The sequence below is a fragment of the Salmo salar genome, chromosome 18 (genome assembly GCF_965601325.2).
Source record: "Salmo salar chromosome 18, fSalSal1, whole genome shotgun sequence".
In the NCBI taxonomy this organism is placed as follows: Eukaryota; Metazoa; Chordata; class Actinopteri; order Salmoniformes; family Salmonidae; genus Salmo; species Salmo salar.
This window is the reverse complement of record NC_138308.1, coordinates 98465711-98483330: the sequence shown is the minus strand read 5'-3', so window position 1 is coordinate 98483330 and position 17620 is coordinate 98465711. Positions and strand designations below refer to the sequence as shown.

Below are 17620 nucleotides of genomic sequence, written 5' to 3'. Positions count from 1 at the left end.
TCACAAAAAGCATAACAATTATTTTAAGAATTATAGATACATAACTCCTCTATTCACTCGATATGTCCGATTTTAAAATAGCTTTTTGGTGAAAGCACATTTTGCAATATTCTAAGTACATAGCCCAGCCATCACGGGCTAGCTATTTAGACACCCGGCAAGTTTAGCACTCACCAATATCAGATTTACTATTCTAAAAGTTTGATTACCTTTTGTTGTCTTCGTCAGAATGCACTCCCAGGACTGCTACTTCAATAACAAATGTTGGTTTGGTCCAAAATAATCCATCGTTATATCCGAATAGTGGCGTTTTGTTCGTGCGTCCCAGACACTATCCGAATGGTAAAGAAGGGTCGCACGCATGGTGCAAATCGTGACAAAAAAAATCTAAATATTCCATTACCGTACTTCGAAGCATGTCAACCGCTGTTTAAAATCAATTTTTATGCCATTTTTCTCGTAAAAAAGCGATAATATTCCGACCGGGAATGTCCATTTAGCTAAACAGAGGAATGAAAACAAACCTTTCGGTCGACGCGGGCACGAGCCTGAGTCTCACAGTACTGTAACCAGCCACTACCCAAACGCGCTACTTTTTTTCAGCCAGAGCCTGCAAAGCCACGATTCTGCTTTTTGCCGCCTTCTGAGAACCTATGGCAGCCGTAGGAAGTGTCACGGGACAGCTAAGATCCTCACTCTTCAATAAACAGAGACAAGAAGAACGACACCTTGTCAGACAGGCCACTTCCTGCATGAAATGTTCTCAGATTTTGGCCTGCCATATGAGTTCTGTTATACTCACAGACACCATTCAAACAGTTTTAGAAACTTTAGGGTGTTTTCTATCCAAAGCCAATAATTATATGCATATTCTAGTTACTGGGCAGGAGTAGTAACCAGATTAAATCGGGTACGTTTTTTATCCAGCCGTGAAAATACTGCCCCCTAGCCATAACAGGTTAATAAATCAAAATATATTTTCACACTCTTGGCATTCTCTCAACCAGCTTCATGAGGAATGCTTTTCCAACAGTCTTGAAGGAGTTCCCACATATGCTGAGGACTTGTTGGCTGCTTTTCCTTCACTCTGTGATCCAACTCATCCCAAACCATCTCAATTGAGTTGAGGTCGGTTGATTGTGGGGGCCAGGTCATCTGATGCAGCACTCCATCACTCTCCTCCTTGGTCAAATAGCCCTTACACAGCCTGGAGGTGGGGTTGGGTCATTGTCCTGTTGAAAAACAAATGATAGTCCCACTAAGTGCAAACCAGATGGGTTGGCGTATCGCTGCAGAATGCTGTGGTAGCCATGCTGGTTAAGTGTGCCTTGAATTCTAAATAAATCACTGACAGTGTCACCAGCAAAGCACCATCACACCTCCTCCTCCATGCTTCACGATGGGAACCACACATGCAGAGATCATCCGTTCACCTACTCTGCATCTCACAAAGACACGGCGGTTGAAACCAAAAATCTCAAATTTGGACTCATCAGACCAAAGAACAGATTTCCACCGGTCTAATGTCCATTGCTCGTGTTTCTTGGCCCAAGCAAGTCTCTTCTTATTATTGGTGTCCTTTAGTAGTGGTTTCTTTGCAGCAATTCGACCATGAAGGCCTGATTCACGCAGTCTCCTCTGAACAGTTGATGTTGAGATGTGTCTGTTACTTGAACTCTTTGAAGCGTTTATTTGGGCTCCAATTTCTGAGGCTTGTAAATCTAATGAACTTATCCTCTGCAGCAGAGGTAACTCTGGGTCTTCCTTTCCTGTGGTGGTCCTCATGAGAGCCAGTTTCATCATAGTGCTTGATGGTTTTTGTGACTGCACTTGAAGAAACATTCAAAGTTCTTGACATTTTTCAGATTGACCTACCTTCATGTCTTAAAGTAATGATGTACTGTCGTTTCTCTTTGCTTATTTGAGCTGTTCTTGCCATAATATGGACTTGGTCTTTTACCAAATAGGGCTATCTTCTGTATACCATTCCTACCGTATCACAACTGATTGGCTCAAACGCATTAAGAAGGAAAGAAATTCCACAAATGTACTTTTAACAAAAGTCACCTGTTAATTGAAATCCATTCCAGGTGACTACCTCATGAAGCTGGTTGAGAGAATGCCAAGAGTGTGCAAAACTGTCATCAAGGCAAAGGGTGGCTACTTTCAAGAATCTCAAATATAAAACATATTTAGATTTGTTTAACACTTTTTTTGGGGGGTTATTACATGATTCCATATGTGTTATTTCATAGTGTTGATGTCTTCACTATTATTCTACAATGTAGAAAATATATATATTTTTTAAATAGCTAAACCCTTGAATGAGTAGGTGTGTTCTAAAACTTTTTGACTGGTACTGTGTATATATATTTATGACCTCACAACTGGGAAATAAGAGATTCCAGGGAGCATTTGAAGGCAGCATTCTGGTACTGCATTTGAGTTGTCAGTGGTCTGTATATGCCTCTGTAAAGGTGACGAGGATGAATTCTGCCTGGAAACAACCTGAAAGTCTACACAACGTCCTTTTTTTAAAGTCTACTTCCTGACAGAGCGAGAGACCGAGAGAAGCACAATGACTATGTACTGACTCCAGTGAGCGTAGCCTTGCTATTGAGAAAGGCCGCCGTAGGCAGACTATGTGCACACTGCCCACAAAATGAGGTGGAAACTGAGCTGCACTTCCTGACCTCCTGACATATATTTCCCTCAGATTACGCAGACCTACAAAGAATATGAAAAGCAAATCCAACCTTGATAAACTCCCATATCTACTGGGTGAAATACCACAGTGTGTCGTCACAGCAGCAAGATGTGTGACCTGTTGCCACAAGAAAAGGGCAACCAGTGAAGAACAAACACCATTGTCAATACAACCCATAATTATATTTATTTTCCCTTCTGTACTTTTAACTATTTGCACATCATTACAACACGGTATATAGACATATCACATTTGAAATGTTTCTATTCTTTCGGAACTGTTGTGAGGGTAATGTTTACTGTTCATTTTTTGTTTATCTATTTCACTTGCTTTGGCAATGTAAACATATGTTTCCCATGGCAATAAAGCACTTTGAATTAAAATTCAAATTGAGAGAGAACCACAGAGAGAGAGAGAGAGAGAGTGAGCATCCTGTCAGAGGGGAGGGCCAGGGTTGTGTTTCAATAGTCTTAAGCAGCTTTCTCTCCCTCGTCTGTCTCTCCTTCATCAATCAACTGAACAGATGAAAACAGAACTTTGTCAGCATCCATCCACTACAGCTCTCAGACTCAACTCTAATCAGGGGCCTGATTTAGACCTGGGACACCAGGTGGGTGATTTCCCCTCTAATCAGGGACTGATTTAGACCTGGGACACCAGGTGGGTGATTCCCCTCTAATCAGGGACTGATTTAGACCTGGGACACCAGGTGGGTGATTCCCCTCTAATCAGGGACTGATTTAGACCTGGGACACCAGGTGGGTGATTTCCCTCTAATCGGGGCCTGATTTAGACCTGGGTTATATTAGTAATCAGGTAGAAGAGAAAACTGGAGTTGGTAGGGTCAGAGTTCAGTACCTACAGTATATTGGTTTAATCTAATATGAGGATACAGTACAGAGAAGAGGAGAGTAGAGGAGAAGTCACTGTAGTCTACTAAGAGACAGCCCAGCCCAGCTAGGGGTTTGTGGTCTGTGACTCAATTCCTGTCAGAGAGAGACGCTGAGGAGAAAAATACTTGACTTTCGTCTCTACACGTGTGACAGACTTGGTACTGTCCAAACATTGTGATAAATCATCAATATGCCATCGATCTGCATTCAGCGCTATGTCCTGGGTGAGTTTATCAATTGTTTATTGTTCTACAACACATTTCCTCTCTCAATTATCTCTCTCTGTTCTCTCTCTGTTATCTCTCTGTTCTCTCTCTCTGTTATCTCTCTCTGTCTCTCTGTTCTCTGCTATCTCTGTTCTCTCTCTCTGTTATCTCTGTTCTCTGTTCTCTCTTTCTATCTCTCTGTTCTTTCTATCTCTGTTCTCTCTCTCTATCTCTCTATCTCTGTGTTATCTCTATCTCTGTTCTTTCTCTCTATCTCTCTGTTCTCTCTATCTCTGTGTTATCTCTATCTCTGTTCTCTCTCTCTATCTCTCTGTTCTCTCTCTGTGTTATCTCTATCTCTGTTCTCTCTCTGTTATCTCTCTCTGTTATCTCTATCTCTGTTCTCTCTCTGTTATCTCTCTTTTATCTCTGTCATCTCTCTCTCTTATCACTCTCTTCTTTCCATCCATTCCCTCCCTATCACAGTCAGCATGTGTCGGATGAGTCTGAATGAGTTGTTTTCTCTCTTTCTCCTGTCCTCCAGGCCTCCTGGTGCTCATGGGGTCCAGAGCTGTTGGAGAAAGCAGCATATACATCAACCTCACCTCCACCCCTACTGATACCCCCTCTACAGCCAGCCTGACCCCCAATACAGCCAGCCTGACCCCCTCTACAGCCAACCAGACCCCCTCTACAGCCAGCCTGACCCCCTCTACAGCCAGCCTGACCCCCTCTACAGCCAGCCTGACCCCCTCTACAGCCAGCCTGACCCCCTCTACAGCCAGCCTGACCCCCTCTACAGCCAGCCTGACCCCCTCTACAGCCAACCAGACCGCTCAGACTACGTCATCAGGGGTGACAGCCCTCAGCCAATCACAGGGCAGGGAGACCACTACGACCACGGAAACCACAACATCATTACCAAGTAACGGACAACTTGTGTCTGTCTTCAGTCCCTGCTCTCTCTCTCTCTCTGTCTGTCTGTCTTCAGTCCCTGCTCTCTCTCTCTCTCTGTCTGTCTGTCTTCAGTCCCTGCTCTCTCTCTCTCTCTCTCTGTCTGTCTTCAGTCCCTGCTCTCTCTCTCTCTCTCTGTCTGTCTTCAGTCCCTGCTCTCTCTCTCTCTCTCTGCTGTCTGTCTTCAGTCCCTGCTCTCTCTCTCTCTCTGTCTGTCTTCAGTCCCTGCTCTCTCTCTCTCTCTCTCTGTCTGTCTTCAGTCCCTGCTCTCTCTCTCTCTCTGTCTGTCTTCAGTCCCTGCTCTCTCTCTCTCTCTCTGTCTGTCTGTCTTCAGTCCCTGCTCTCTCTCTCTCTCTCGTCTGTCTGTCTTCAGTCCCTGCTCTCTCTCTCTCTCTGCTGTCTGTCTTCAGTCCCTGCTCTCTCTCTCTGTCTTCAGTCCCTGCTCTCTCTCTCTCTCTCGTCTGTCTTCAGTCCCTGCTCTCTCTCTCTCTCTCTCTCTCTGTCTGTCTTCAGTCCCTGCTCCTCTCTCTCTCTCTCTGTCTGTCTTCAGTCCCTGCTCTCTCTCTCTCTCTCTCTGTCTGTCTTCAGTCCCTGCTCTCTCTCTCTCTCTCTCTGTCTGTCTTCAGTCCCTGCTCCTCTCTCTCTCTCGTCTGTCTTCAGTCCCTGCTCCTCTCTCTCTCTGTCTGTCTTCAGTCCCTGCTCTCTCTCTCTCCGTCTGTCTTCAGTCCCTGCCTCTCTCTCTCTGTCTGTCTTCAGTCCCTGCTCTCTCTCTCTCGTCTGTCTTCAGTCCCTGCTCTCTCTCTCTCTGTCTGTCTTCAGTCCCTGCTCTCTCTCTCTCTGTCTGTCTTCAGTCCCTGCTCTCTCTCTCTCTGTCTGTCTTCAGTCCCTGCTCTCTCTGTCTGTCTTCAGTCCCTGCTCTCTCTGTCTGTCTTCAGTCCCTGCTCTCTCTCTCTCTCTGTCTGTCTTCAGTCCCTGCTCTCTCTCTCTCTGTCTGTCTTCAGTCCCTGCTCTCTCTCTCTGTCTGTCTGTCTTCAGTCCCTGCTCTCTCGGTGTTTGTTTGTAACAGAGCGGTATATGGTAGCCCCAGCCCTGTAGCTAGCTTGTATTCCACCAGTGGCGGTCAGTGCCGTTTAAGATGAGGGAGGACGGTTCTTTTTTCTATCATCATGGCCTTATTTCTATTAGACAAATTCAGGTATGTTGATGTCCGTTCCGTTTGCTTCCGTTGAAAAAATATTTTTCAACAGAATCGGTGGAATGAATACACCCCTGATTACACACAAACACAGTTCACTTTCATAGCAGCCACATACAAACAGCATGATCCCTTTCATAGCAGCCACATACAAACAGCATGATCCCTTTCATAGCAGCCACATACAAACAGCATGATCCCTTCCATAGCAGCCACATACAAACAGCATGATCACTGTCATTGCAGCCACATACAAACTGCATGATCCCTTTCATAGCAGCCACATACAAACAGCATGATCCCTTTCATAGCAGCCACATACAAACAGCATGATCACTGTCATAGCAGCCACATACAAACAGCATGATCCCTTTCATAGCAGCCACATACAAACAGCATGATCACTGTCATAGCAGCCACATACAAACAGCATGATCACTGTCATAGCAGCCACATACAAACAGCATGATCACTGTCATAGCAGCCACATACAAACAGCATGATCACTGTCATAGCAGCCACATACAAACAGCATGATCACTGTCATAGCAGCCACATACAAACAGCATGATCCCTTTCATAGCAGCCACATACAAACAGCATGATCACTGTCATTGCAGCCACATACAAACAGCATGATCACTGTCATTGCAGCCACATACAAACAGCATGATCACTGTCATAGCAGCCACATACAAACAGCATGATCACTGTCATAGCAGCCACATACAAACAGCATGATCCCTTTCATAGCAGCCACATACAAACAGCATGATCCCTTTCATAGCAGCCACATACAAACAGCATGATCCCTTCCATAGCAGCCACATACAAACAGCATGATCACTGTCATTGCAGCCACATACAAACAGCATGATCACTGTCATAGCAGCCACATACAAACAGCATGATCCCTTTCATAGCAGCCACATACAAACAGCATGATCACTGTCATAGCAGCCACATACAAACAGCATGATCCCTTTCATAGCAGCCACATACAAACAGCATGATCACTGTCATAGCAGCCACATACAAACAGCATGATCACTGTCATAGCAGCCACATACAAACAGCATGATCACTGTCATAGCAGCCACATACAAACAGCATGATCACTGTCATAGCAGCCACATACAAACAGCATGATCCCTTTCATTGCAGCCACATACAAACAGCATGATCACTGTCATAGCAGCCACATACAAACAGCATGATCCCTTTCATATCAGCCACCTACAAACAGCATGATCCCTTTCATATCAGCCACATACAAACAGCATGATCCCTTTCATATCAGCCACATACAAACAGCATGATCACTGTCATAGCAGCCACATACAAACAGCATGATCCCTTTCATATCAGCCACATACAAACAGCATGATCCCTTTCATATCAGCCACATACAAACAGCATGATCCCTTTGATTGTTGTATAATTCCATCTACATCTATCTATCTGTCCTTCTCCTTTCACCTTTTTTCTTGTGGACTTAAATGCAACAGCACAACAGCTGTCTGTGACCAGACGAAAAAACCTTTCCAAGCCAAACCTTCATACCATCAGGTAGGGTAGCCTAGTGGTTAGAGCGTTGGACTAGTAACCGAAAGGTTGCAAGATCGAATCCCCCAAGCTGACAAGGTAAAAATCTGTCGTTCTGCCCCTGAACAAGGCAGTTAAACCCCACTGTTCCTAGGCCGTCGTTGAAAATAAGAATTTGTTCTTAACTGACTTGCCTAGTTAAATAAAGGTAACATTTAAAAAAAAGTTACACACAGCCTACATCGTTGTCACGTCATGGTCAACATAGCTACTAGAACTAACGCGTTAGTAAACCCGCTACAATCATGCAGTACAGTCAGCAAGCAGTTTAGCAGTTACACTGGCGGGCCCCAGTGGCAATGCAGTTGTAAAATCAAAAGCTTTACCTTAGAAGAGTTCCAGTGTTGTGTTGGATCGTCATAGCCAGCTAGCTAACATAGCATCCCTCTGTTTGAGCCGGGTGTTTGAGTACGCTAAACTAGCTAGCTGTATTTGTTAGATAAGTGAAACTGCAAGAAAAAAAAGCAGCCCTTTCTCTCTATTGGCATCTCTCTTTGTTTGAGCCGGGTGTTTTCAGTAACCAAACTAGCCAGCTGCATTCACTTTCACAGCTAAAGTTGAAAAAATAAATAAAGCCAAATATAGCTCTTTCTCTTGCTTCTGCTTAATTTTGGGGGAAATTCATTTGTTCAAAACTGTTCAACCATTGTCTTTCTCTCTCTTTGAGTCAACTATTCACCACATGTTATGCACTGCAGTGCTAGCTAGCTGTAGCTTATTCTTTCAGTACTAGATTCATTCTCTGATCCTTTGATTGGATGGACAACATGTCAGTTCCTGCTGCAAGAGCTCTGATAGGCTGGAGAACATCCTCTGTAAATTGTCATAATCACTGTGTAAGTCTATAGAAGAGGTTGAGAACCATGAGCCTCCCAGGTTTTGTATTGAAGTCAATGTACCCAGAGGAGGACGGAAGCTAGCTGTCCTCCGGCTACACCATGGTGCTACACTACATAGTGCTGTTGAGGCTACTGTAGACCTTCATCGCAAAACAGTGTGTTTGAATCAATTATTTGGTGATGTGAATATATTTAGTATAGTTTTATCTAAAAAAAAAAAGGTAACTTTTTAAAACAAAGTTTCACATTTGTTATTTGTATTAAATTGACTGCGACAGATGGTCCTCCCCTTCCTCCGCTGTGCTCTACCCGTCGGTGTGAGTAGAACACAGCGTTGTACGGTAGCCGCAAGCCTGAAGCTAGTTCACTGCTTTCTGTCTTCCTGTCTCTCTAACCACAGCTATCTCACACACACAGTCACACACACACACACACACACACACACACACCCCGGTCTGTGCTTTATAAATGATACCATTTGGTTGAGTCTCTCTGGTCTGTGTATATAATATATAGATGATACCATTTGGTTGAGTCTCTCTGGTCTGTGTATATAATATATAAATGATACCATTTGGTTGAGTCTCTCTGGTCTGTGTATATAATATATAAATGATACCATTTGGTTGAGTCTCTCTGGTCTGTGTATATAATATATAGATGATGACATATTGATGACATTGTTTCTGTGTTTGTTCCAGTTTCAGCCTACAGAGGAAGTGACATTGCAGGTATATGACCAATAGGAATTTGACTCATTTTTTTTTTTTTTCTTCTTTTTACTCATTTGTTTTACAAATGTTTATGGATGAACTGCAACCCTATTCACAACATTGTCTCTCTCTACCCCCTCCACCCTTTCTTTCTCTCTCTCTCTCTCTCTCTCTCTCTCTCTCCTCTCTCTCTCTTCTCTCTCTCTCTTTCTTTCTCTCTCTCTCCTTCTCTCTCCTTCTCTCTCCTTCTCTCTCCTTCTCTCTCCTTCTCTCTCTCGCTCTCTCCTTCTCTCTCTCTCTCTCTCTCTCTCTCTCTCTCTCTCTCTCTCTCTCTCTCTCTCTCTCTCTCTCTCTCTCTCTCTCTCTCTCCTGTAGGCTATGTAATCCTGTTCCTCATATTGTTGGCTGTTGTGTGTCTGGTGGTGATTCTCTATATCCTGAGGAAGAAGTCCAGGGTGAGACATCCAGGGCTTTAAAACACTATCCCGTTACTGTATTACATAGTCAAGGAAGACTCAGGGCTTTACTTGTTGTGAAGGATATGTTTTGCAGTCTGTTCCTCCAAGGCTTTGGTAAAAGAGAAGGGGGGGAAAAAACAATATTGTTTACCTGGAGAGGTATGAGAAAATATGAATTTCTGAAAGGCTCTAGGTGGGTCACCCAGTCACAGAGTCCCATCCCATACAGGCTCTAGGTGGGTCATAGAGTCCCATCCCATACAGGCTCTAGGTGGGTCATAGAGTCCCATCCCATACAGGCTCTAGGTTGGTCATAGAGTCCCATCCCATACAGGCTCTAGGTGGGTCATAGAGTCCCATCCCATACAGGCTCTAGGTGGGTCATAGAGCCCCATCCCATACAGGCTCTAGGTGGGTCATAGAGTCCCATCCCATACAGGCTCTAGGTGGGTCATAGAGTCCCATCCCATACAGGCTCTAGGTGGGTCATAGAGTCCCATCCCATACAGGCTCTAGGTGGGTCATAGAGTCCCATCCCATACAGGCTCTAGGTGGGTCACAGAGTCCCATCCCATACAGGCTCTAGGTGGGTCATAGAGTCCCATCCCATACAGGCTCTAGGTTGGTCACAGAGTCCCATCCCATACAGGCTCTAGGTGGGTCATAGAGTCCCATCCCATACAGGCTCTAGGTGGGTCATAGAGTCCCATCCCATACAGGCTCTAGGTGGGTCATAGAGCCCCATCCCATACAGGCTCTAGGTGGGTCATAGAGTCCCATCCCATACAGGCTCTAGGTGGGTCATAGAGTCCCATCCCATACAGGCTCTAGGTGGGTCATAGAGTCCCATCCCATACAGGCTCTAGGTGGGTCATAGAGTCCCATCCCATACAGGCTCTAGGTGGGTCATAGAGTCCCATCCCATACAGGCTCTAGGTGGGTCATAGAGTCCCATCCCATACAGGCTCTAGGTGGGTCATAGAGTCCCATCCCATACAGGCTCTAGGTGGGTCATAGAGTCCCATCCCATACAGGCTCTAGGTGGGTCATAGAGTCCCATCCCATACAGGCTCTAGGTGGGTCATAGAGTCCCATCCCATACAGGCTCTCGGTGGGTCATAGAGTCCCATCCCATACAGGCTCTAGGTGGGTCATAGAGTCCCATCCCATACAGGCTCTAGGTGGGTCATAGAGTCCCATCCCATACAGGCTCTAGGTGGGTCACAGAGTCCCATCCCATACAGGCTCTAGGTGGGTCACAGAGTCCCATCCCATACAGGCTCTAGGTGGGTCACAGAGTCCCATCCCATACAGGCTCTAGGTGGGTCACAGAGTCCCATCCCATACAGGCTCTAGGTTGGTCACAGAGTCCCATCCCATACAGGCTCTAGGTGGGTCATAGAGTCCCATCCCATACAGGCTCTAGGTGGGTCATAGAGTCCCATCCCATACAGGCTCTAGGTGGGTCATAGAGTCCCATCCCATACAGGCTCTAGGTGGGTCATAGAGTCCCATCCCATACAGGCTCTAGGTGGGTCATAGAGTCCCATCCCATACAGGCGTTTGGAACCGTCCGTCCTCAGATCAGTCTGATTATTATGCTGATGTTGTTGTTTCTCTTCAGAGGTACTCGTTTGACCTGCAGCATCCAGGTTATGACCACGACACCCCACTCACCTGCGTGGAACAACCCGGAACCTTCGAACTCAACAACGGTAACCATGGTGGTATTACTGTTTGGTAACCATGGTGACATTACTATTTGGTAACCATGGTGGTATTACTATTTGGTAACATTACTATTTGGTAACCATGGTGACATTACTATTTGGTAACCATGGTGACATTACTATTTGGTAACATTACTATTTGGTAACCATGGTAACATTGCTATTTGGTAACCATGGTGGTATTACTATTTGGTAACATTACTATTTGGTAACCATGGTAACATTACTATTTGATAACCATGGTAACATTGATATTTGGTAACCATGATGGTATTACTGTTTGGTAACCATGGTGGTATTACTGTTTGGTAACCATGGTGGTATTACTGTTTGGTAACCATGGTGGCATTACTATTTGGTAACATGGTGGTATTACTATTTGGTAACCATGGTAACATTACTATTTGGTAACATGGTGGTATTACTATTTGGTAACCATGGTAACATTACTATTTGGTAACCATGTAGGCATTACTATTTGGTAACCATGGTGGTATTACTATTTGGTAACATTACTATTTGGTAACCATGGTAACATTGCTATTTGGTAACCATGGTGGTATTACTATTTGGTAACATTACTATTTGGTAACCATGGTGACATTACTGTTTGGTAACCATGGTGGCATTACTGTTTGGTAACCATGGTGGCATTACTGTTTGGTAACCATGGTGGTATTACTATTTGGTAACCATGGTAACATTACTATTTGGTAACATTACTATTTGGTAACCATGGGAACGTTGCTATTTGGTAACCATGGTGGCATTACTATTTGGTAACCATGGTGGCATTACTATTTGTCTGTCTGTCTGTTACGCCCGTCTGTCTGTCTGTACATCACCTGGGGAGATGTGGAATATGTTTTGTTTATATATACAGTGTGCATTCTGAAAGTATTCAGACCCCTTTACTTTTTCCACATTTTGTTACGTTACAGCCTTATTATAAAATTGATACAATACATTTTTTCCCCTCATCAATCTACACACAATACCCCATAATGACATCACAATACCCCATAATGACATCACAATATCCCATAAGAACAAACAGGTTTTTAGTAATGTATAAAAAATTCAGATCCTTTGCTATGAGACTACAAATTGAGCTCAGGTGCATCCTGTTTCCATTGATCATCCTTGAGATGTTTCTACAACTTGATTGGAGTCCACCTGTGGTAAATTCAATTGATTGGACATGATTTGGAAAGGCAAACACCTGTCTATATAAGGTCCCACAGTTGACAGGGCATGTCAGAGCTAAAACTCTCCCCCTCCAACCTGACAGAGAGGATCTGCAGAGAAGAATGGGAGAAACTCCCCAAATACAGGTGTGCCAAGTTTGTAGCATCATACCCAAGAAGACTCAAGGCTGTAATCGCTGCCAAAGGTGCTTTAACAAAGTACTGAGTAAATGGTCTGAATATTTATGCAAATGTGATATTTCCGTATTTTAAAAAATTTTTTTTGCTAAAATGTCTAAACCTGTTTTTGTTTCGTCCTAATGGGATATTGTGATGTCATTATGGGGTATTGTGATGTCATTATGGGGTATTGTGATGTCATTATGGGGTATTGTGATATCATTATGGGGTATTGTGATGTCATTATGGGGTATTGTGATGTCAATATGGGGTATTGTGATATCATTATGGGGTATTGTGATATCATTATGGGGTATTGTGATGTCATTATGGGGTATTGTGATGTCATTATGGGGTATTGTGATATCATTATGGGGTATTGTGATGTCATTATGGGGTATTGTGATGTCAATATGGGGTATTGTGATATCAATATGGGGTATTGTGATATCATTATGGGGTATTGTGATATCATTATGGGGTATTGTGATGTCATTATGGGGTATTGTGATATCATTATGGGGTATTGTGATGTCATTATGGGGTATTGTGATGTCATTATGGGGTATTGTGTGTAGATTGATGAGGGGGACAAAAAAGTCAAGGGGTCTGAATACTTTCTGAATGCTCTGTGATATCCAGGTACCTAGATATATTATATGTTGTATTTTAGATCAGGAGATCCGGGAGTCTGAGAGAGAGTGTGGTGATGAGGAGCCCCATGCTATGAGCCCTGTAGCTAACGGCTCAGCTATGGGTGCTGGAGAGACTAGGTCTACAGGGGAGAACGGTAAGGAAACTCTTACTAAGTCTGTAGTCCCCTGGTGTCAGGAATACGTGAAAAACATACTGAGAAACACTGATATCTCCATCTGTCTCTCTCTCTCTGTCTCTGTCTAACAGAAGGAGAGAAGCAGGCTCATGGTGATAGTGATGGAGACAGCTTCAACAACTTCTGTGCCACTGATGTCACTCTGACTCCGCCCATAGAAAGGGTGGGCTTTAGCCTGGACCTGGACTTGAGTGACAAGATGTTACTCGGCTCCAGCCCTGACCTTTGACCCCTGTATGTCCAGATGAAGTCTTCACTAAGATCAGGACGTATAAAGCACCTTTATTTGATCTGTAAAATGTCCGAATGTAAACCGCTCCAAATAAGTTTTTACTTTCCGATACCGTTAAGTTCTTGATTATACATTTTTTGTTATTCATTTTAATAATGTTTTGAGCGTGACAATACCAAGAGAGAGATGTCATGTGGTTTTAGAATAAAAATATACTTCACAGAGGACTTGGCGTAATGTTTGGGGTAACGTCTGGAACTAAATGACTATCGCCCCGTTGCACTCACTTCCGTCATCATGAAATGCTTTGAGAGACTAGTCAAGGATCATATAACCTCCACCTTACCTGACACCCTAGACCCACTTCAATTTGCTTACCGCTGTCCAATCTGGACAAGAGGAATACCTACATAAGAATGCTGTTCATTGACTATAGCTCAGCATTCAACACCATAGTACTCTCCAAGCTCATTGTTAAGCTCGGGGCCCTGGTGTCTGAAACCCGCCCTGTGCAACTTGAGTCCTGGACTTCCTGACGGGACGCCCCCAGGTGGTGAAGGTAGGAAACAACACCTCCACTCTGCTGATCCTCAGCCACCTCCTGTACTCCCTGTTCACTAATGACTGCGTGGCCACGCACGCCTCCAACTCAAATCATCAAGATTGCAGACGACACTACAGTGGTAGGCCTGATTACCAACAATGACGAGACAGCTGTTATGAATCCCTTTGGCCCTGCAGGAAACGAGACCCGTAAACATAACTCAAATGCAAATTATAACAGTGAAAAGGAACAGTGAGAACAAAAACCACAGACAACTACAATCTACCGTCAAACACTCAGGGTTTATTGTTAAAACACACGGTAAAGGGGTGTGGGAAGAGGGGCTGAGCTGGACCCAGGGAAAGAAACAATCCAAAATCACCCCTAAGCTAGACTAGCCTGCATTAAAAACAGCTAACTAACTAACCAAAAATACAGTGGGGTGGTCCGCCCAGTTCTAACTAGGGTACATAGACACAGTATTCCTACGGGTAACGTATGCCCATGGGCGACTTGTCTTGGTTACCCCCTTTTCCCACCATCAAACAAACAGTCAACACTTTAACAAAACAATACTCACAGGATAACCGGGCAAATGTGACATGTAAGTTCAAAACAAAAGAGAGCTCTAGAAAGAGAAAGATTGAATAACGGAGAGATTGAAACAGAAAGATCGAGCTCCAGAGAAAACAACTGACTGGGTTTTTAAACCAAGGGAAAGGGGCTGTGATTGGGTAATGGAAAAGGAGCAGGTGTCTTCTGATTGGTGACTGATGATTGTCACCTGTGAGGGGAGAAGGAGAGAAAAGAAATACACACACACACAGGATACACACTCAGGATACCTGTATCCGTAACAACAGCCTACAGGGAGGAGGTGAGGGCCAATGGCGGACCGGTGCCAGGAAAATAACCTCCCACTCAGCATCAACAAAACGAAGGACCTGAGCGGAGACTTCAGGAAACAGCAGAGGGAGCACCCTCCCATCCACATGTACACATACTCTATTATATTCTACTGTATTTTACTCAATGCCACTTTGACACTGCTCGTCCTAATATTTATATATTTCTTAAATTCATTATTTTATACTTTGTATGTGTGAATTGTTAGATATTACTGCACTGTTGGAGCTAGGAACACAAGCATTTCATTACACCCGCAATAACATCTACTAAACATGTGTATGTGACCAATAATATTTTATTTAGAGAGGTAATGTGTGTGGAGAGGTAATGTGTGGAGAGGTCATGTGTGGAGAGGTAATGTGTGGAGAGGTAATGTGTGTGTTTGGGTAATGTGTGGAGAGGTAATGTATTTGTTTGGGTAATGTGTGGAGAGGTATATGTTCAGAAAGGGTTTTACTCAGTTTGGTGGGAATTACTTAGTCCCTCCCTCTCTTTGTCAATCAAATCAAATCAAATCAAATCACATTTATTTTTATATAGCCCTTCGTACATCAGCTGATATTCTCAAAGTGCTGTACAGAAACCCAGCCTAAAACCCCAAACAGCAAGCAAAGCATGTGAAAGAAGCACGGTGGCTAGGAAAAACTCCCTAGGAAAAACTCCCTAGAAAGGCCAAAAACCTAGGAAGAAACCTAGAGAGGAACCAGGCTATGAGGGGTGGCCAGTCCTCTTCTGGCTGTGCAGGGTGGATATTATAACAGAACATGGTCAAAATGTTAAAATGTTAAAATGTTCATAAATGACCAGCATGGTCAAAATAATAATAATCATAGTAGTTGTCGAGGGTGCAACAAGCACGTCCGGTGAACAGGTCAGGGTTCCATAGCCGCAGGCAGAACAGTTGAAACTGGAGCAGCAGCACGGCCAGGTGGACTGGGGACAGCAAGGAGTCATCATACCAGGTAGTCCTGAGGCATGGTCCTAGGGCTCAGGTCCTCCGAGAGAAAGACAGAAAGAGAGAAAGAGAGAATTAGAGAGAGCATATTTAAATACACACAGGACACCGGATAAGACAAGAGAAATACTCCAGATGTAACAGACTGACCCTAGCCCCCCGACACATAAACTACTGCAGCATAAATACTGGAGGCTGAGACAGGAGGGATCAGAAGACACTGTGGCCCCATCCGATGATACCCCCGGACAGGGCCAAACAGGCAGGATATAACCCCACCCACTTTGCCAAAGCACAGCCCCCACACCACTAGAGGGATGTCTCCAACCACCAACTTACCGTCCTAAGACAAGGCCGAGTATAGCCCACAAAACGATCTCCGCCATGGCACAACCCAAGGGGGGGGGGGGCGCCAACCCAGACAGGAAGACCACGTCAGTGACTCAACCCACTCAAGTGACGCACCCCTCCCATGGACGGCATGGAAGAACACCAGTAGGCCAGTGACTCAGCCTCTGTAAAAGGGTTAGAGGCAGAGAATCCCAGTGGAAAGAGGGGAACCGGCAAGGCAGAGACAGCAAGGGCGGTTCGTTGCTCCAGCCTTTCCGTTCACCTTCACACTCCTGGGCCAGACTATACTTAATCATAGGACCTACTGAAGAGATAAGTCTTCAGTAAAGACTTAAAGGTTGAGACTGAGTCTGCGTCTCTCACATTGGTAGGCAGACCATTCCATAAAAATGGAGCTCTATAGGAGAAAGCCCTACCTCCAGCCGTTTGCTTAGAAATTCTAGGGACAATTAGGAGGCCTGCGTCTTGTGACCGTAGCGTACGTGTAGGTATGTACGGCAGGACCAAATCGGAAAGATAGGTAGGAGCAAGCAGCCCATGTAATGCTTTGTAGGTTAGCAGTAAAACCTTGAAATCAGCCCTTGCCTTAACAGGAAGCCAGTGTAGGGAGGCTAACACTGGAGTAATATGATCAAATTTTTTGGTTCTAGTCAGGATTCTAGCAGCCGTATTTAGCACTAACTGAAGTTTATTTAGTGCTTTATCCGGGTAGCCGGAAAGTAGAGCATTGCAGTAGTCCAGCCTAGAAGTAACAAAAGCATGGATTAATTTTTCTGCGTCATTTTTGGACAGAAAATTTCTGATTTTTGCAATGTTACGTAGATGGAAAAAAGCTGTCCTTGAAACAGTCTTGATATGTTCTTCAAAAGAGAGATCAGGGTCCAGAGTAACGCCGAGGTCCTTCACAGTTTTATTTGAGACGACTGTACAACCATCCAGATTAATTGTCAGATTCAACAGAAGATCTCTTTGTTTCTTGGGACCTAGAACAAGCATCTGTGTTTTGTCCGAGTTTAAAAGTAGAAAGTTTGCAGCCATCCACTTCTCTTTATGTCTGAAACACAGGCTTCTAGCGAGGGCAATTTTGGGGCTTCACCATGTTTCATTGAAATGTACAGCTGTGTGTCGTC

At 44.4% G+C, this 17620-nt stretch overlaps 1 protein-coding gene across 1 annotated transcript; it reads left to right on the top strand.

The window, feature by feature from the left end:
* The first annotated feature begins 3491 nt into the window (after positions 1-3491).
* LOC106578200 (uncharacterized) lies at positions 3492-13956 on the top strand. Its single transcript, XM_014156841.3, has 7 exons — positions 3492-3824; positions 4351-4731; positions 9101-9130; positions 9488-9567; positions 11195-11285; positions 13341-13457; positions 13571-13956. The coding sequence occupies exons 1-7, from the start codon at positions 3791-3793 to the stop codon at positions 13726-13728; spliced, it is 891 nt and encodes a 296-aa protein (XP_014012316.2). The 5' UTR covers positions 3492-3790; the 3' UTR covers positions 13729-13956.
* The last annotated feature ends 3664 nt before the right edge of the window (positions 13957-17620 follow it).